This window comes from Coregonus lavaretus (genome assembly GCF_964263955.1).
Source record: "Coregonus lavaretus genome assembly, chromosome: 14".
Taxonomy (NCBI): Eukaryota; Metazoa; Chordata; class Actinopteri; order Salmoniformes; family Salmonidae; genus Coregonus; species Coregonus lavaretus.
Window position 1 is genome coordinate 22,041,468 of NC_140001.1, and position 20,958 is coordinate 22,062,425.

The 20,958-nt window shown below is 42.5% G+C and overlaps 2 protein-coding genes across 3 annotated transcripts in view; one reads left to right on the plus strand and one right to left on the minus strand.

Moving 5' to 3' along the window:
- LOC311141323 (adhesion G-protein coupled receptor D1-like) overlaps positions 1 to 10,431 on the minus strand; it is a gene marked incomplete at both ends in the record, with an annotated part of 57,257 nt that extends 46,826 nt beyond the window's left edge. Inside the window, 10 exons of the mRNA XM_084176619.1 lie at positions 3,169 to 3,225; positions 3,677 to 3,832; positions 4,362 to 4,429; positions 5,618 to 5,875; positions 7,536 to 7,712; positions 7,944 to 8,066; positions 8,798 to 8,896; positions 9,697 to 9,813; positions 10,258 to 10,294; positions 10,378 to 10,431. Of these exons, the coding sequence (XP_084032745.1) occupies positions 3,169 to 3,225; positions 3,677 to 3,832; positions 4,362 to 4,429; positions 5,618 to 5,875; positions 7,536 to 7,712; positions 7,944 to 8,066; positions 8,798 to 8,896; positions 9,697 to 9,813; positions 10,258 to 10,294; positions 10,378 to 10,431 (1,146 nt within the window). The remainder of the gene's footprint in view (positions 1 to 3,168; positions 3,226 to 3,676; positions 3,833 to 4,361; positions 4,430 to 5,617; positions 5,876 to 7,535; positions 7,713 to 7,943; positions 8,067 to 8,797; positions 8,897 to 9,696; positions 9,814 to 10,257; positions 10,295 to 10,377) is intronic.
- Positions 10,432 to 11,687: 1,256 nt separating this feature from the next.
- Positions 11,688 to 18,536, plus strand: LOC311141365 (syntaxin-2-like). 2 transcript variants are annotated; one of them, XM_084176665.1, is made up of 10 exons: positions 11,688 to 12,076; positions 12,311 to 12,385; positions 12,506 to 12,605; positions 13,401 to 13,475; positions 13,657 to 13,730; positions 14,026 to 14,134; positions 15,113 to 15,186; positions 15,427 to 15,564; positions 15,658 to 15,768; positions 17,258 to 18,536. In XM_084176665.1, the coding sequence occupies exons 1-10, from the start codon at positions 12,047 to 12,049 to the stop codon at positions 17,333 to 17,335; spliced, it is 864 nt and encodes a 287-aa protein (XP_084032791.1). In that variant the 5' UTR covers positions 11,688 to 12,046; the 3' UTR covers positions 17,336 to 18,536. The 2 variants fall into 2 exon arrangements, with proteins under 2 accessions (XP_084032791.1, XP_084032790.1); XM_084176664.1 differs by having other exon boundaries at positions 11,709 to 12,076; positions 14,002 to 14,134.
- The last annotated feature ends 2,422 nt before the right edge of the window (positions 18,537 to 20,958 follow it).

Genomic DNA, 20,958 nt, shown 5'->3' on the forward strand with positions numbered 1-20,958 from the left:
GTCAAAATATGTTTATACAACAGTAGCTAAGATGGGGAGAAGTCTGTCCATAATAAAGCGTTGCTCTGCCTTTTTAACAACAGGCCCTAGTTTTGTCGCACCTGGACTACTGTTCAGTCGTGTGGTCAGGTGCCACAAAGAGGGACCTTGGAAAATTACAATTGGCTCAGAACAGGGCAGCACGGCTGGCCCTTAAATGTACACGGAGAGCTGACATTAATAATATGCATGTAAATATCTCATGGTTCAAAGTGGAGGAGACATTGACTTCATCACTACTTGTTTTTGTAAGAAGTGTTGACATGCTGAATGCACCGAAGTGTCTGTTTAAACTACTAGCACACAGCTCGGACACCCATGCATACCCCACAAGACATGTCACCAAAGGTCTCTTCACAGTCCCCAAGTCAAGAACAGACTGTGGGAGGCGCACAGTACTACATAGAGCTATGGCTACATGGAACTCTATTCCCCATAACTGATGCAAGCAGTAGAATCAGATTTTAAAAAACAGATAATCATACACCTTATGAAACAGCGGGGACTGTGAAGAGACAGACACACAGGCACAGACACACATACACATGATAAGACATGCACTCTACACACACGTACACATGGATTTTGTATTGTAGATATGTGGTTGTAGAGTAGGGCCTGAGGGAACACAATGTGTTGTGAAAAGTGCTATGAAATGTAATGTCATGTAATATTTTAAATTGTATATAACTGCCTTAATGTTGCTGGACCCCAGGAAGAGTAGCTGCTGCCTTGGCAACAAATAGGAGCACCGTGCCAGGGCTCACCTCAGAGCACAACCAATAGGCTACATTGGTCATTGTCCCTATACCCATAAAATAACTCAAAGCTGTATATCTATTAATAGCAATTAGACCCACAAAAGCAAGCAATGACATTAAGAATCACAGATCAATCTAGCATGCATGTAAGTAAAAAGCGAAGGCCTAAAGTAGCTACACATTACATAAAACAAATCAGCCAAACAACCAGGCCATAAAGGTTGTAGCTTACCATTTAGAAGAGCTGCAGCCTCCTCAATGATGTGTTGCACCTTATGAGAAGTTTCTGATGTCCTTCTCCTTCCTGGCGAAATGTACTTGTCAGGTCCCTCTCAGATGCCAGCTGGACAAGCTGGGCTTTTCGTTTATGTAACATGCTGCGTCTGTGTTCACTGAATATGTTCTTCAGGGTGGAGAAGGCCCCAAACGTAGATACCCCAAATGTTAATCCATGTTTCAGTGCCAACAGCACAGTCGGCATTGCTGACAAAGGCCCGCCATATCTTTGAAGAACACTGAGTGGGGTCCACTTGTGATGTTACCCTTGTGATGATGGTGCTAGGCCATGGCTCTTCTCCATCTAGTTGGTCAGCAGACAGCGTGGGTGATGGGCGGGTACTGCATTTGCTGCTAGGCTCCTCGACATCGGTGGTCGGGCTAGCAAGCTGCTCGGTGAGCTCGGCATCGGTCTCGACATGGTGGTCCTCAGTTTTTGTTGCTCTTGGCAGTGCCCAGCCATTTTCAGATATCCATGCTGATCAAAGCTAAGCCAACTAGCTATAATTATTCAGTGCGCCACTACCAAAACTTAACGAAGCTAGCTGTAGCTGTCTGCAATAGTGAACAACCATTTTCCCTCACTGTGAGAAAAAAAACCTGTCAATTTGACCCTGCCCTGGGATCCAATGAGCTTCCTAAACAAGGTAATGAAGGTGGTACCTTATGACATTGCATGGCTATATAGGTGCCCAATCAGAATGCCTTTTTGGATTTTAACTACTAAGTATTACATTATTAAATCCGCCCTCCCCCTCCTCAGATCATGAGCACACATAGGCATATAGCCTCCATAGCCGCGAGAAGTAGGGGTGCTGAGGGTGCTGCAGCAACCCCTGATAAAATACAAATGGTAGGCTATATGTAGCCTATTAAAATATGTATGAAAAAAATATAATTTTCCCCATTCAGTTTAACACTCGCGACCCCCCAACACCTTCTCACTGGGCTAGCTCACCCGACCTGTGTTGATTGATCGTTTGCTGATTCAATCAGAGGGCCGAGTGTGCGTTTCACTAGCCAATCTTGCAAGTGCGATACTGTCTCTGGCTGTGTGGAGAGTAGCCTTAGCCACGGAGACTCTGTGCCACAAAATTAGTCAAAGTCGAGCCTCGAGTCTTGAGGCTGCAAGTCAAAGTCGAGTCTCAAGTCATCAAATTTGTGACTCAGAGTCAGACTCGAGTCCAAGTCATGTGACTGGAGTCCCCACCTCCATCCTGGTCTCATAGACTAGACGTAACATAGTTAATGTAAATCTGACACTCAAATTAGTGTGATATGCTCTGTTTGGTATCGTTACATAAAACAGAAGGTCACTTAAGGCAAAAAACGAAGGAGGGTGGCTGGTCAGGGTGGATGGGTAGCATATAATGCAAACATCTAGCAACCCAAAGGTTGCGTGTTTAAATCTCATCACGGACAACGTTAGCATTTTAGCGAATTAGCAATTCTGCTACTAATTACTACTTTTTAGCTATTTTGCAACTACTTAGCATGTTAGCTAATCCTTCCCCTAACCTTAACCCTTTAACCTAACTCATAACCTTAACCCTAACCTTAACCCTAACCCCTAACCCTAGCCCCTAGCCTAGCTAACATTAGCCATCTAACTAACGTTAGCATTAAACACTTAGCCACCTAGCTAACGTTAGCCACAATTTGCGAATTCGTAAAATATTGTACGAATACATTTGCTATGTTACGTCTACCCCTGGGTCCAGGTTGCAGTTAGCACACCTCTGATATACACTGTATTAACTGGCGTCTGACTTCCTTTTGATGATGCTCTACCACATCCAAGTCTAATGTTTTCATGCGCTAAGAACATCTGGTTCAGCTTGCTCATATGGAAACAAGCGTGCTTGTTCACTGTCTTCAGAACATTGAAACCACAAACTTGCTCAAAACGTTACTCTCTTTAGGCATTCCTGTGTTCGCACATGCTAGTGTTGAACTAGAGCCAGAACGAATGTGATCATATTCACAATTTAGTATCATATAGCTAGTTTACTGTAAACCCGCATTTGCCTTTATCCTGTCCAATATTGACTTTCACACAGTGATTTCACAGAGATATCATGAGCTCATTTACCTCATCCTCTTGAGCCACTTCAGAAGAGAGCACTTCCCCCACACTCTTCAGAAAGGCCTGGGTGGGACACAACATCATGGGTCTGTGACCTGATACAAACTATTACAATATTTTATTATTTTTTATTTAACATTTATTTAACTAGGCAAGTCAGTTAAGAACAAATTGTTATTTACAATGACAGCCTACACCGGCCAAACCTGGACGATGCTGGGCCAATTGTGCGCCGCCCTATGGGCCGATTGTGATACAGCCTGGAATCGAACCAGGGGGTCTGTAGTGACGCCTCAAGCACTGAGATGCAGTGCCTTAGACCGCTGCGCCATACTTTGGTGTGTGTGTGTGTGTGTGTGTGTGTGTGTGTGTGTGTGTGTGTGTGTGTGTGTGTGTGTGTGTGTGTGTGTGTGTGTGTGTGTGTGTGTGTGTGTGTGTGTGTGTGTGTGTGTGTGTGTGTGTGTGTGTGTGTGTGTGTGTGTGTGTATATACACATGTATCCTTGTTAAAGTACCTGTGTGAGGTTGTTGGCAGTGTCTTGGGGGATGGTCTTGTTGGGCAGGCTGAATGGCAGAAACTCCAGGAAGCCTTGCATGGGCACAGGGTCCTGGAAGCTGTGGATCTCCTCACTCAGCTTTGTGGTGATAGAATAGGACACATCTGTGACTCCCTGGGGGGAAAAAGCACCATGCATTAAAACAGATTTTATTCTTCACAGATACTCTCCCAAGACCAGAATGGGACCGTTATTTGACCATTACCCTATCCAGTTAAAACTCTTTCTGGATAGATGTCTGCTGTAAAAGAGTGTTGCTTATTTTCCAGCTTCATGCCGTACAGGGACCCATTTTGTGCTGTGTTGAACAGCTGTCTCTGCTTTCGCCACTCTACGTCCACAACTGCCGTTTAATAAACAGAAGAGGTCCATTCACATGTGCTCTCAATATCCCTTTTTCCATGCAATTCCTCAGTCTTAAAGGAAAACAATAGTTCCATAAGGAATTAATTGTTTGTTTGCGTTGGTGGCAGTTCAACCACCAGGCTTATACCTCATTTCCTGTGAGGCTGCCATGTGTCTGTTCTAGTTGTAAACCCTGAAAACCATCTGAAATTTCCAAGACATGCACGTTCCCATGGTAAGAGGTCAAGATGGGCACCAAATGTATTATCTGCATAAATCTCCAAAGTTGAGAACTCACTGGCATTTGTGTCGTAGAGGAGACTTCTTTAGGAACACTTGCTGTGGTAGGATAGGTCCAAGCATCACCTAGTTGGAGAAATATATGAGAACCATTAAAAGTGCTCTTCCACCTGTCATCTATGGGAACACTATCTACATGCCAAATGGATTGCTTAGAGAAGAGCTGGATTTGTTCAGGCCCCAAAGATTTATGATTCCTTGGTACGTGCCTGATGATGGTTGGACCTCCCCCAGCCAGGGAATGATGAAAATAAGTGTTTTGTGATTGTACCTGCTCTTTAGATAACTAACCACCTAATACATCATATATGTACTATACAAGCCAAAGAGATGTTGGAAGGAAGTCATGAAATCATGCTGTCTGTAAATAACATATCACTAGGTGGACTCAGCAACACTAAATTACCATATATGGTTTTACATTTGGACCATCCCAACAGTCAGCTCATATTTAGTCCCATTCATTCTCTACAGGTATAACATGATAAAATGCTTTCCATTACCATAACAACTTTGTTGTTTATGTCTGTTATGTCTGGGGGGGGGGGGGGACAGTACTGAGACCACCTGAATCATTCAACATGACCACCTGAATCCTTCACAATGTGTCTAGTTACTAGACAAAGCCCCAGGGAATTGGTGCCCACACCCACATTTTTAGCATTTACCATAAGCATAACTAGTGACTCATCCATTTTTACCAGCAGACACATTTCGCCATGATCTGAATAACACTTCTAGGACTATACAGAGGTCATTATCCATTTCTTTTGAGTTTTTAGAACCACACAAGATTAATCAAAGCAGCAATGAAAAAGGTAATGTATTATTTATTTATTTTTTACTTCAGTCACTCAGTCTAACATCAGTTTAGTCCCCTAATCTAAAACCAAACTGTTAGGCCTATATCCCCACTGGACACTTAGTAATAGTACAGGGCCCTTATCAGATGAAATGCTTATATATGGTAGAATATGTGAGACCCTTATAAGGTGGAAGATTGTGAAACACTTTTATGGTAGAAATATGTGAGATGATTTTAAGATGGGGAGGATTTGTACAGTTTAATATCTTGTGTCTTCCATGCGTCAGTACTGTGGATGGAATGTCTATGGCAATGACCAAGATGGAAATTGCTTTTGAACCCCTTTCTCCTCACATCCGTCAAGGGGAAATTATGAACATAGCGAACATTTCACATCATGAAAAAAAAGAGTGGAACAAATTCAGACTGACGGTGACATGTGATCTTACCTATGGCAGCCTTGTAGTACATAAGGATCTCCTCTGGTGACAGAGCCCTCTCCCAGATGACAAACTCATCAAAGGCTCCTGTCACATAGCGTCCATAGGACTGGTCATTTCCTGTCCCAATGACCAGGTCAGGGTAAGGGTCTCCGTAGTTCATGGACACGTTGCCAGTGGGGTCGCTGGTGTTGAATGTCCCGTTGATGTAGATGTTGAGACCATCCTTCAGGGTCCAGGTGAACAGAATGTGGGTCCAGAAGGGCCCTGAAAGGGAAGAGAGAAGCGGATAAATAATAATCATGACTTCACCCTCCATCTCAGAAAAGTAAAGGGCTTCTTTATTGGGCTTAGAGAATTGACATTTAGCATGAAATGAAGCAAAGTTCACCTAATATTTGTTCTACTCTTGTATGTGGGTATTATAGCCTACAGTATGTGACAGATATTTCAACTGTGCTTTTCCACTAATATCCGCCCAATATGTCCCCATGTTCCACTCAACACTCTTAGAAAAAAAGGTGCTATCTAGAACCTAAAAGGGTTATTCGGCTGTCCCCATAGGATAACCCTTTGAAGGCCCCTTTTTGGTTCTATGTAGAACCCTTTATGCAGAGGGTTCTACATGGAACCCAAAAGAGTTCTACCTGGAGCCAAAAAGGGTTATCCTATGGGGACAGCCAAAGAACCCTTTTGGAACCCTTTTTTCTTAGAGTGCAGCCATTCAGTCAGCACCTCCATTCTATCCCTCCAAATGGTTTCAATAGACTCCTCCAAAGAGGAAATAACATCTCCAGTTCTTCTAAAGGTAAACGGACAATAACGAGAATCCCAAAATATATTCACTGTGAACAGTTCCACCAGTGGATGCTGGCTCAGAGTGCCAAAACACAGCTATCCCATTGGGATTGGCTTAAACACAAACCATATGTCCCACCAAGAACTTCCCCATTCACTCGTTCAATCTCTCTTTCCTTTTGGTCTCTCCCTCTCTTTTAGATAGAGATGTTTCTGATGAACACAGGTTAGGCTGGAACACATTGTGACAAGGTCTACTGGTACTGGTAGAGGTCTCATAAGAGCTGGTTGAGTCATAGATCTAAGGTGTTTTCCTCTGTTATGAGTCAAAGGCTAAACAACTGCATGGTGAAATTGTGACATGTCATCATGTCACATTATAAGAACCAGATGATGTTTGATCTTCTGTAACTAATAATCAAATAAATCAAAAGTACACATGAAGTCCTGTAACATAAACAAGATGACGGAAGACATTTGGTCATTTTTTTCCTCTAATAAAGAATGACTGGTAAATGTTTATTTCTTATTCAAAGAACCTGCAGTGCAGAGAGCGACATGATGTGTTTTCCTCCAGAAATAGCAGATCATGTCTGAGATTGTAGGGGATGGAGAAATAGTTTTGCTATAGTAGAATGTTTATGTTATTTCAATTACTTCATTTAGAGTCCACTTGAGCCTTCAAGTTTGAAATATTTGACCATTTTATGCATATGACTTTCATACATACTATGAAAGGTTACATACGTATGCATTATTTAGCATGTGGTTCAGTATTTACTATAGTCACGCAACAATATGGAAACAGACTTGCCAGTAAAATGTGACACATTTATAGTTTGAGATAAAGAATAAATTGAATCCATCATTAAATCCATAAAATAATTCTGGGACCAACAGTATAGTCTGCTGATGATTGTAGCTCCATCTGCTTACAATCAACCATATTCAAGGCTGAAAATGAAAAATAATTGAAATATGTATTTATTTATTTATTTATATAAGAATATTTTTTTACCCACCATCCACATCCAAAGACCAATTTATAAAAAAAATTAAAATAATTATTTAGAATCATAGTGAATTTTATCAACTTCATTTACAAAATGGTTTTCCTTTTTTAAAATACCTGGTATTTTGATGTTAGCCCTCCACCTCTTCGAGTTTCCTCGTGTGTAGAACTCTACGTATCCAGCGTAGGCATTGGCATAGACAGAGAAGCCATTGGAGATGACTTTCCCTCCAGAGGCTATTGCAAAATGGGACTCTGCCTCCTGGTTCTTCCAAAAGAAGGAAAATGTAATCCCTGAAATACATGAACATATATTTATTACAGATTCAAAAATAGGGAAAATTGTTTCAGACCACAAATCATGCTAATTGTAATACATTTAGATCTACATTCAATCCAATAAACAATATTTTGTAGTGTTTCGTCAATTAGATAATCACTTATTATTCACTTAAATTATTATACAGTCAGTCCTGTGTAGCTGTAGAACGTTCCTGAGAGGAGTTCGAGACAGGCGGAACTCACCCTCAGGGCCACACAGAGTGGGGTCACTAATGCAGGAGTTCTGGTAGTTCCCAAAGTGGAGAAACGTGCCTCCATTATCTCCATTCAGATAGATGCCCTTGTTGACCATCCCTTCAACTATGTCTACAGTAGGATGAAAAGCCAACAACATCATTTTGCCTGATGAGAAAATGAGGCAGCTTTTCCTCTGAACTAGGCTTTTCACAGGCAAACTAACAGGCAAGCAGTTGTCATAGATTTATTTTAGACATTTAGCAGACACTCTTATCCAGAGCAACTTACAGTTAGTGAGTGCATACATTTATTTATTTATTTTTTCATTTTTTTTATTCCCCCATACTTTTTTCATTTATGAACATATTCTCTGTACTGCACCAAATATGGAATGTTCCCCACTGCATAATGATCTACCATGGTAGTCAGCTATGACCCAAGTGTTTCCCTTTGTTGTTCTCCCACTTTAAATCATGTAAGCAGACAAAACTAAATAGGCCTGGCACATTGAGGTTAAAAAGTAAAGCTCCACTTTACAGCACTCTAGAAAAAGATCTCTATACCTCCAGTCTCAAAGCTTGTGTAATCGTGATTTACACACTGCAGTCTCTGCTCTTTTTCCAGTGAAGAAAACAATTGTCTCTCCCTGACTACACACACACACAGACAAATTCAACATCTTCAGGTAACAGTGTGTGTGACACACTCATGTCAACTATTGGCTGAGCTGGTACACCATTTACAAAACGATGGAGACTGAATAGCCTTAACATGACAGATAGCACTACAGTAACACCGACAGAGCAGGGTGACTGACTTTACATACAAATTAATTTTCTGTGAGCAGTGATGTTCCTCACCTACTGTTGCAGAAACGTTAGTGTAGGCAGAGTCATTGGTATACACAGAGGAAGAGTTATGGGAGGAAGGGAGCACAGTGTGCTTGTGGATTTGAAGAGCTAGGTGAAACATAGAAAACAAACAGACAAAGGAGAAACAGGTGATTTACATATCTACACACGAATAACACAAAACGGCCAGAGCACACAACAGAACAGTGAGAGACAAACACAGACACTATGCATCATGAGGGATGTGGTGCGTGAGCAGGGATGAGATTAAGTGTGATGCTGGGCTCAGTACACAGTGCTCAAGGAGGAACAGATCAATCATTTCCCCTTAGGATCAAAGTACATTTTGTATGGAAAAATTCAAAATGCCGTTCTCAAGTCTAGATCTCATCCCTCACAACTGATATAATCGATTGTGAGTCCCAAAGTATCCCATTCCGAATCACTTTGATGTTTCAAACTAGCTTAACCTTATTCAAATGATCAAGATATACAATTTTGGAAGCATTTGGGAAAGTTCTTGCTGCTTCCATAGTTGAAATAATACAGTATGGTATTTGGAAATCAGTTTTGCAAACAATAGTCTTAGCATTAATCTGGAAAGTCTGCATAAAATGTACCTGGGGGTGAAGGATAACTTTTTATCCCATTTTGTTTATTAAAACACAGTGCTTTGATGTACATTAGCAAGTAGCCTTTAGACGTTTCATTTTGACTCTCTATTTTGAAAGTTATTATAGCAAATTTGAGTGTAATCAAATTTGAACAATGCACACAGCTGCACCTTAAAAGGCAGGGTCTTGGTGACTGCAAGACAGACAAAAGGTGAATTGAGCTGTAGACCATGCAGACAGAGAATGGAAAAGACTGGGTATTCTATTCCTAAGTATATAGGTCTATGCACATACTTATTTTACTTCCGTTAACATGACCTGGTCTGTTTCCAATCTGGTCCCACAGTCCATGGATCCCGTCCACCTTATCCAGCGGCCAATAGTGTGAGGCTGTGGCTAACACCTGCAGGCCTGGACAGACAGTTCATGTGTAAACAAAGCTCCAGATGGGACATTTCTCTAATCACACTCAATCATGCTATTTCAATGGGTTATTTTCCTGGCATTCCTCAGTGTGTCTTTTAGGATTAAAAGGTTGACAATTTTAAACAATACAGCTAATGTGTTGATGTTTGGGTATCTCATTCAATAAACACAGTTTGCATTGCTTAATAAACCACTATTACTGAGTATTAAACTTATGGTAAGTCATAAACTATAATTCATCATCCCATTATATATATATATATATATATATATATATATATATATATATATATATATATATATATATATATATATATATATATAATTGATTCTCCCTAAATTACCAATAATATTCATCATAAACTGTAGGCTAATTTCAGACACAACATAGAAAATCCCAAGAATTCAATGAAGTATAATTAGATTTACCTGGATGCTTGGATGGCTTTGCTACTTCGCCATTAACCTGTAAAGAAATCAAATAAACTCAACATTGCAGTCACCTACACATAATGGTGAAGGTCATGGAAAAATAACTGTTGAAATTACCTGAATCAAAGTGACAAAAGTAGTTACAAACAGAATTTGGAATAATAGTTCCATGACTTGGCACTTGATTAAAACTAAATACTGGTTAATACTGGTTAATTTGGTTTAATTCGCCAATGTATGTTCAATCCAGAAAGCATAAATCATTATTCCAAAATGCAGAAAAAAAACCTTCTTCTTCTCTGTGTATTAGTCCATGTCTCCAATAAAAACAATTGTCACCCAAAACTTAATTCCCTGACATTTTGTAAAACGGCATTAAAACTGAGCACTGAAACTGGCACATTATAATCTACTGCCAATGTGCGTAACCATTCAGAACTTTCCCAAAAATTGGTAATCCTCGTCTCTCAATACAGAATTAGAAATATTGGACGATTCCAGCGACGGATTTTGCTCCTTGTTGCTTGATGTGCTCTGCTCTTTCTATTCTAGGATTGCACTGAGTGGAGGAATTCTCCGGGCTGTTCGATTGGACGTGGTAATACAAAACATGATGTCATTTTTGGAGCATCGGAACTCAAGGTGGGGCCTGCGTAAATAGCATATATCAAGTGCGTATTTGGTGATTATGACCCCACCCCCCACCCCCTTTTGCCCTCAGAACAGCGTCAATTCGTCGGGGCATCGACTCTAAAAGGTGTCGAAGCGTTCCACAGGGACGCTGGCCCATGTTGACTCCAATGCTTCCCACAGTTGTGTCAAATTGGCAGGATGTCATTTGGGTGGTGGACCATTCTTGATACACACGGGGAACTGTTGAGCGTGAAAAACCCAGCAGCGTTGCAGTTCTTGACACACCGGTGCGCCTGGCACCTACTACCATACCCGGTTCAAAGGCACTTCAATCTTTTGTCTTGCCCATTCACCCTCTGAATGGCACAAATACACAATCCATGTCGCAATTGTCTCAAGGCTTAAAAATCGTTCTTTAACCTGTCTCCTCCCCTTCATCTACACTGATTGAAGTGGATTTAGCAAGTGACATCAATAAGGGGTCATAGCTTTCACCTGTAAACTAATGGGCTGGCCATAGAAATTGAATTACTAGAACTAGAACCTAGCCTGAAAAGAAACTGTTCTGTGGAAATTGGAAGCCTGGAGATTTTGGAATGACCTGCTTCCAGGTGAATCATAGGGGGGAAAGGACACGAGAGAGGAGATTATGAAGCCACTCACAAGCGCACGCAACGCTGTATGGTCAACAGCGCCGTTGTGTGGCTAATATCCTGAACAACAACTGCGGTCACAGGAGTAGTGCTAGGTGCGAGGCTGCGAGCCTCCTCCCGCTGAGTAGACCCGAGAGGCGTATCCCATTTCCCAACATGCTCGTAGATAGACAACGTGAAGGTGATGTGAGGTATGTTGTCTGCCACAATCAGATAGCTAGCAGACTAACGGTGCATTTTGGTTGATACCTAATGTTAAGGAGTTGGACAACGCTTTCCTAGCTAATGTTAATGATTGAAAGAGAAAACATCTCACACTTATTGCATGACTATAGAAATGTATGTTGATTGTCAACAAACTCAGTTATAGTATACCTAGCTAGCTAGAAAAAATTAGCTATCCACTTGTAGAGCTAACTTAGCTACTCGAGCTAGTTGCGATGGAGTTGAGAAGTGGTTGTTTTATGTATTATTAGCCAGTCAAAAACGCATCAAACGTGATGAAGGACCGGTTGGGTGAATTAACCGCAGTAAGTAGCCTACTAATATGATGTTACTGATCTCATCAGTCATAAACCTATGGCTGCAGGCTGAATATACGATTATATTCTTCTAGCTATTTCCTAGGACCTAAGGAATGCAACTCTGGTCTATAGCATTTTGTTGTCATGATAATAATATGGTAAATGTAGGCCTGTTAATCACGCAGTACTTGAGCCTCAGATTTTACTCTCTAATAAATGACTGTCGGTTTGTCTTAACAGAGCAGGACACAAGCAGAGGAGGATGTCACAGTCACAGTTGACAGTGATGGATTTATGGAAGGGTTTTTCAGAAGGGTAAGAACAGTGGTTCAGTCAGTACTGTTTGTTTTCAGATAAGCTAGATGGTTACTGTAAAATACTGTAAGTGTCTGTGTATTTAAATCATATTGAAAATATTGTATGTGCGTGACTCAGGTGGACGAGGTTAGGGGGCTCATTGATAAGCTATCTTCTGAAGTGGAGGAGGTGAGGAAGAACCACAGCATGATCCTGTCTGCACCCAATACAGATGAGAGTAAGTTGATGCCCATCAATCTGGCTGAACCTTCTAGCATGGTCATTTTACTGGGGGCTTGGATAGGTTATCTACCGCAGGGAGGTTATGCATTGGTAGGTAGCCTGTATGTATGTGGCATACAGTGACTGCCTTAACTTCAGCACCTATGCCGAACAACCTGTTTTATACAGAACAGAATTTGGAGGCGTGAAAAGAGAGAGAGTGTGTGTGTGTGTGTGTGTGTGCGTGTGTGCATGTGGGGATGCTTCTCACACTGAAGCTGTGTTGCTGCAGCTGTGCTTGTTCAGAGTTGATCCACTGTGGAGACTGAACAGACATGAGGAGCTAATCAAGACCTGCATAGACAAAGGCCCTCAGTTGACTCTATAATGCCACAGAACAGCATCAATTATTACCAGCAGAGTAACACAGTATCAACCATTTGTTTTTAGTGATCCAATTGACATTTTAGTCATTTAGCAGACGCTCTTATCCAGAGCGACTTACAGTTAGTGAGTGCATACGTTTTTCATACAGGCCCCCCGTGGGAAATATAACCATCTGCTACATAATAATACTAACTGAGAATGGCCCAAGAGTTTGGTGCAAATATTTGTTGGCCCACAAATCCAGTGGGTGTCTAATGGATACTACGGGCACAGGTAGGTGTAGGGTTTCTTACCTGCATAAATATGAAGAATAGGCTATTATTATAGAAGAGTTGCCAAGTGATTAATGCTAATATTTGTCCAGGCCTATGTTGGGGAAATTTGCAATAATACATTTATTTTCTGTCGCTGTTATTTCCTGAAGAGATGAAAGATGAACTTGACCGGTTGACCAATGAGATCAAAAGCAATGCTAACTCTGTGAGAGTTAAGCTAAAATGTAAGTTTAACACCACGACGTACAGTACATAAAGAAATATATTTTTTGTTGTCATTTTGACATTGATATGACTGGATCAAATGCCTCATCCCAAATGCTGCTAGATGAGTGGTAGAAGTGGGGAATTTGTCTGAGGTGATGTTATAGCTGCTGTAATCACTGTTCTTTCTGTTCTCTGTAGCTATGGAGCAGAGCCTGCCCAAGGATGATGTTTCTAACAGGGCCTCGGTTGATTTCCGCATTCAGAAAACCCAGGTCAGGAAACAGCCTTCCTGGGACTCATTCCTCACATGTTTGCGACTGCTGACGTGTTCTTACAGGTTGTAGTTAAGAACAGAGCTTGACAATAGATACTTGGAGGCTAACTTACAAGCCTGTATACAAAGTTGATCATGATTTGCTGTGATGTTTGCTGCTATGTTTTGACGTGGCTGTTTGACATCTCAGCCTTTAAAAAGTTTACTGAGCCTTTATCCACTTTACTTTTGCCAGTGGTTGGAACTCTCATTCCTCTCTCTTCTCTCAGCTTGTGTTTTCTCTAACCCCACAGCACATGGTGCTCTCCAGGAAGTTTGTGGAAGTCATGAGTCAGTACAACAAGACTCAAGTGTCGTTTAGGGAGAGAAGCAAAGGAAGGATCCAGAGACAGCTGGAGATAAGTGAGTGACAAACTGGGCCAGCAGCAGGGCAGACAGGATCACGGAAAGGAGCCCGACCACACCTAGGAGCTTTTCTCTCCCACCATGATAACACATAGGCTACACTGTTCACAATTACAAAATAACATCCAACATTATCCTCATTATTGCCTAGTTTCATTGTGGATAAGTCAGGTTGTTTTCTGGCTCCTTGACCTGTCACTGTATGTTATTATCTATTGTCATGGCATGGACAATTTTTTAAAATTATTTTACCTTTATTTAACTAGGCAAGTCAGTTAAGAACAAATTCTTATTTACAATGACGGCCTACACCGGCCAAGACTTGCTGTAAATACACCATATGGCAGACACCCATGTATTGTTCATATAGAGCAGGGTTCTTCAATTCCGGTCCTGGAGGGCCGAAACACTTCTGTTTTTTATTTCTACCTGGTAGTTAATTGCACTCACCTTGTGTCCCAGGTCTGAATTAGCCCCTGATTAGAAGGAGAGGATGAAAAACAGAGGTGTTTCGGCCCTCCAGGCCTGGAATTGAAGAACCCTGATATAGAGTATTTGTTTAGAATGAGAATAATTGATGATGACAGAAATAGTCGTAGCCCCTCCAGTCCCTTAGGATAGTCTTAATGAGGCTCTCTACTACAGCACACTCCAGAAGGAAGAGAAGAGTCTGACACAGGACACATACACCTATCTGTGCCTACCTGTGTTAGTGTTGCCAAGGAAACAGAAGGCTACCTTCACTGGGGTGGAAGGGCTTATGTACATGATCCCAGGTTTGTAAGCCACAGTGGGTTTGATCATGTTAGGCAGTGAGGGTTGAGTCACTCTGAGGAATAGCCTAGATCATAACACTGTGGCTGTGACTACAGAGACTATTCTCCCCACAGAGTGGAGGAGAGAGAACAATTATTTTTGTTTTCTGCTGATGTTTTAGCACATGTTTGGTAAAAGTATTTTATTTCCTGGTTATAGCTGGGAGAGTGACTAGCAATGAGGAACTGGAGGACATGCTGGAGAGTGGCAACCCATCCATTTTCACATCTGATGTAAGTTCCTCCTCAATCTCCAGCCTTTCTCTGATGCTACTTTCTTACATCCATTCTTTTCACAATACAGTCAAATACCAACACTATCTAGTATACCAAGATAACTCAGGTTGTGGTTGGAAGTATTCCAAAACAACTAATATTCTGTGTAAATGCAACACCAATCCTCCCATATATATGTATTTGAATGAAATAGACTGTCTTACTGGCTGTCTTCCTGTTGTCCACCTCCTCCCTCAGATCATCTCTGACTCTCAGATCACGCGCCAGGCCTTGAATGAGATTGTGTCACGGCACCAGGATATCATCCGCCTGGAGTCCAGCATCAGGGAGCTCCATGCCATGTTTATGGACATGGCCATGCTGGTGGAGAATCAGGTACTGTAGCGCAGTACTGTAATGCTGTCCTGAATATTATTAGTTCTGTTTTTAGTCAAACTGTATGGAACTCATGTGGTGCGGTTTTAAAAGGGGGATATGGTGAACAACATAGAGAAGAACATCTCCAACGCAGCTGAATACATAGGCCGTGCCAAAGAGGAGACCAAAAAAGCAGTGAGATACCAGAAAAGATCCCGCAGGGTAAGTCTCCTTTTCCCCAAACGAAAGGTCACATGGTGCATCTGCTAATAATACTGGAGAATACTGCTCAAGTTAGACTCTTTTAACCAGTGCAACAGCTCTGAATATTTTGGTCATAAGAATAATATTATTTCAGTACCATTCTAAATGTCGGACAGAATGTTTAAATGCCATATCTAATGTCGAAATTGAATGTCAAAATGCCTCACTATCACTAATGAGCAGTCATTTACATTGTCTGTTACCTGACTAATGTTTTCACTAAAATCACTGTAGTGTGTTTTGGGTCACGCATTATTAACCTAACCACTTTGTTTCTGTTCTGGGCAGAAACTCATCCTCCTTGCCTTTGCTCTATTGATCCTGCTTGCTGTCATTGCACTAATTGTTGGCCTGTCTGTTGGACTAACCAAATCCCCTGTATGAGCCCTGTCCTGCTATCTGTCTGGGGTAACTACTACTGTACATTTCATCATGATCAACATAACATTCAACACCAATTCCTTCCATTCACGTCTTTTAACCCATTGAGTCCCACCACGACGCTGGCAGGTCTTGGACTTAAACATTGTGTGTTTGAGCTACAGACTTCTGAGTTGTACCATTATATTTGTCAATTTCTTCTGCATCTGTTGGTACTGTTAGTCTTTGTGATTAACGGGGGCTTAGCTAGTGTGGTGTTTGTGAGACGAGGGCAGATCCCGAAGGGGCCTGGGGCTGGGTATTTTTACAAAAATGTCTGTAGAGTCGGAATGGTTTGAGTTACAAACTATTATAAGCTATCTATGAAAAGCTGCTCTACGACGCTCACAAGCTACACAAGAGTCGTTAGAAGATAAGGGGTTCTTCTACATAGAAGATCACAGGAAATCCAAGGACATAGTGTCTATAATACTATAATAAGCTCACATAGTTGCTGTCACAAACTCCAAACTCCACACAGTTGTCACTGAATAGTTGGATATTCATTTCCCACTGAACAAACCATTTCTGTACTTTTCTGTATATAAATTCATTTTTATCAGGGTTTTTGCTTTGGCAGACCTTATTTTTGTTATTGACATTTGTCAATAAAACTCATGAATGCAACTGTTTATGTCAAATTGTTTTGTTTTCTACTTGTAGCCCTCGTTGTCCTGAAAATAAAATGGTAAAACACTTAATTGTGAGGCTAAATATACGGGCTGAACATGCAGATAAATAAAAGTCAGATAAATGAAAAGCCAATTTTTGCTGGGCTCTTGGGACTCATAGGGTTAACACAATGAGGTACTGTACTTGATAGTGTTTGATTTAGCGGTTCAGTTTTGATTTTGAGAATCTCAGAATTTGAGAATCACAATAATGGGTAAATTGCCAAGTTAGGTTCATAGTAACTACATTCAAAGTGATGAACACACACATAATTATGTCAGTTAAAATAGGTCGTTTTGGTTTGATATGTACTAAATGAACAGTGAACCAAACTTTTGCTCTTCCTCTCTCACAGAAATTGTTCTGGCTTGCCATTTGTATGGCACTGGGTCTCCTCATCTTAATCATCATAATAGCAACAATATTTGACTGACCATTGAGAGGCCCCACTGTTCAGAACAGCAGATGAGTCTACAGCAGTTTCTCACACCTTTGGGACCAAGTTCCAGTCATCATACCCTGCTCAATGTTCAACTACTCCTCCAATACCAAGACGGGCATTTCACTTCTCAGAGGACAATAGATCCAGCTGTATCCACCATGTTATTACACTATTACACGTCTTGACTCCATGTAATGACTGAGTCAGTGGCCTTGGCTTACACAATTTCACAGAAACCCTAGGGTTCCCAGAGCCACAGTTACTCCTAGGAAAACACCCCCTCTTGCTGCAATAATACAGGGTTGCCTTTTTTACTGTCCGTGCAAGTAACTAGAATGAAGTCTCTACAGGACTGGCATAGGCTACATGTCAACAATGACTACCGTTGCAAACTACATGGACACACCCAGACTCTGCCTTTATGGCAGCAGTAAAGGGAATGCATAGGAAGTAGAGAGATGTCACTTTCAAACTTTACTGAGCAGAATTATTTTTTTGTACACCATCATTTATACGCTTTAAAGTGATTCATTCCTAGCTCTGTGTTAAAATATGTAATTTTGTTTATTTTAGTCTAACGATCAGAGCAAGATGATTTCATACAACTTAGGTGTAACAATTTTTGCCGTGTGATGATCATGACTGAATGTGCTTTAAGAGAAACAAACACTGTAGTACTTAAGTGTTCTAAATAATATGTATGAAAACTTTGTTTGGAAACCATTTCACTGTTGGGATGCAATGATTGTGTCTTGTTTTGACTACACCTATCACTTTGGTCTGCACTTAGATGTTTTATTTATTTATATGATTTATTTAAGTGTCATACACCTACCGGTGCCCAGCCCACATGGGCTTACAAGACACTACAGAACAAAATAACATTTGAGAAATTATACATATTATAAGCATACAATAATCATGGCTACCATCTAGCCACTCTACACAAAACGTAAATATCTCCTTCTCCTGCTGGCATTGTGAACAAACTGAGCAATCTCAAACACCATGTCTGAAACAGAATTCAAGCTTCTGCTCATCCCGTAACCAGAATACTTCAGGGTTATCACCAAAATGTTACAAAAAATAACATGTCTCAGATCATCATACAGAGGGCAATAAAACCAGAGACAGCAGGGGGTCAAACTGTAGAACCCAGTTCCTACATTTGAATATAAAAATTGATTTTATCAAACAAAACTATGCTGCATTTTATCTCTGGGACCCTCAGGATGACAAATCAGAGCAAGATTACTGAATGTAAGTACATTATTTACCTTCAGAGGTAAATGTATCAAACTAGTTGCCGTGACAAAGTGTTTTGTTGTTGTGCACTATCCTCAAACAATAGCATGGTATTTGTTTTTAGCTGTAATAGCTACTGTAAATTGGACACTGCAGTTAGATTAACAAGAATTTAAGCTTTCTGCCCATAAGACATGTCTATGTCACAGAAAGTTGGCTGTTGTTTACAACGCCATTCTAGTCACATATCACATATTGAGCAGCAACCGTCCCGGTATAGGTACACCCATCCTGTAGAGGTTAAATCTACCCGCCTCAATAGCCAGCGGGTGGGTGCCGGATCTGAGTTGTGCACAAACTGACCTTTTTGTTAGGTTCAGGCGGACACATGGTTCAGGGGTGTAGTTCTCTTTGATGAGAGTGTACGTTCTAAGTTTAGGTTTAAACCAATCATCAATCATTTTTTCTTGTGGATCAGCAAAAGCTTGTCCTTGATTTGGTTAACACTACATGGTAATTTGTTCCTGATTTGTTCCTTTGTATGAACAAATTTGTAATACACACTCCTGAGATCTTTGTCTCCTGTGTCACGATCGTCGTAATGAGTGGACCAAGGCGCAGCGTGAAATGCGTACATCTTTTATTGAGTACTATTAACAATAACAAAACAACAAAACGAAACGTGAAGTCCTCGGTCATAAACACAACCTACACGGAACAAGATCCCACAAAAGACAAGTGCACAACAGGCTGCCTAAGTATGGTTCCCAATCAGAGACAACGAACCACAGCTGTCTCTAATTGGGAACCACCCCGGCCAACATAGAAACACATAAACTAGAACAAGAACATAGAAAATGAAACATATAACCTAACACCCAGAAACTAACACATAGAAACTAACACCCTGGCTCAACATATAAAAGTCCCCAGCGCGTGACAGTACCCCCCCCCCAAAGGCGCGGACTGCGACCGCGCCAACTAAACCCAACAGGGGAGGGGCCGGGTGGGCATTCCGCCTTGGAGGCGGATCCGGCTCCGGGCGTGACCACCACCCTCTAACTAACCCCCCGTAGCGCCCCTGGTCTGGTCCCGCTGGCTGGAGCTGGACTGGACATCGGTGGAGCGGATTGCTTAGGCTCCGGTGTGGAGCAGCTGACCGGTACCTGACCAGGCACCGGTGAAACAGGCACGGGCTGTGCCGGACTGACGACGCGCACCACAGGCTTGGTGCGGGGAGCAGGAATGGGCCGGACCAGGCTGACGACGCGCACCACTGGCTTGGTGCGGGGAGCAGGAACGGGCCGGACCGGGCTGACGACGCGCACCACTGGCTTGGTGTGAGGGGCAGGAACAGGCCGGGCCGGGCTGGCGACGCTCACCACTGGCTTGGTGCGAGGGGCAGGAACAGGCCGGGCCGGGCTGGCGACGCGCACCCCAGGCTTGGTGCGAGGGGCAGGAACAGGCCGGGCCGGGCTGGCGACGCGCACCCCAGGCTTGGTGCGAGGGGCAGGAACAGGCCGGGCCGGCGACGCGCACCACAGGCTTGGTGCGAGGGGCAGGAACAGGCCGGGCCGGGCTGGCGACGCGCACCACAGGCTTGGTGCGAGGGGCAGGAACAGGCCGGGCCGGGCTGGCGACGCGCATCACAGGCTTGGTGCGAGGGACAGGAACGGGCCGGACCGGACTGGTAACACACCCCAGTACCTCTCGCCGTGCCTCTACACTCTCCTTCCCTCTAATGACCAATGGCCCCCGTAACCTGGTGGCCTTCTCTCCTAGTCCACAATCTCGCCCTGTAGCTGCCTCCAGCAGCCCCGTCGTCCATGCCGTGTGCCCCCCCCAAAAAATGTATTGGGGTTGCCTCTCGCCTGTCCGACGACGGCCCGGTTGGCGCCGCTTCTCCTCTCCTGCCTGGGTCTCCCCCTTCATCGCCCTCCGGTAACGGACGGCCTCCTCCTCCGTTATCCTCCCCCAACCGAGGAGGACATCTACCAACGTTACCTCCGGCGTTTGCTCCTGGAAACGCTGCTTGGTCCTGTCTTGGTGGGATCTTCTGTCACGATCGTCGTAATGAGTGGACCAAGGCGCAGCGTGAAATGCGTACATCCTTTATTGAGTACTATTAACAAGTCCTCGGTCATAAACAGAAACCTACACGGAACAAGATCCCACAAAAGACAAGTGCACAACAGGCTGCCTAAGTATGGTTCCCAATCAGAGACAACGAGCCACAGCTGTCTCTAATTGGGAACCACCCTGGCCAACATAGAAACACATAAACTAGAACAAGAACATAGAAAACGAAACATAGAACCTAACACCCAGAAACTAACACATAGAAACGAACACCCTGGCTCAACATATAA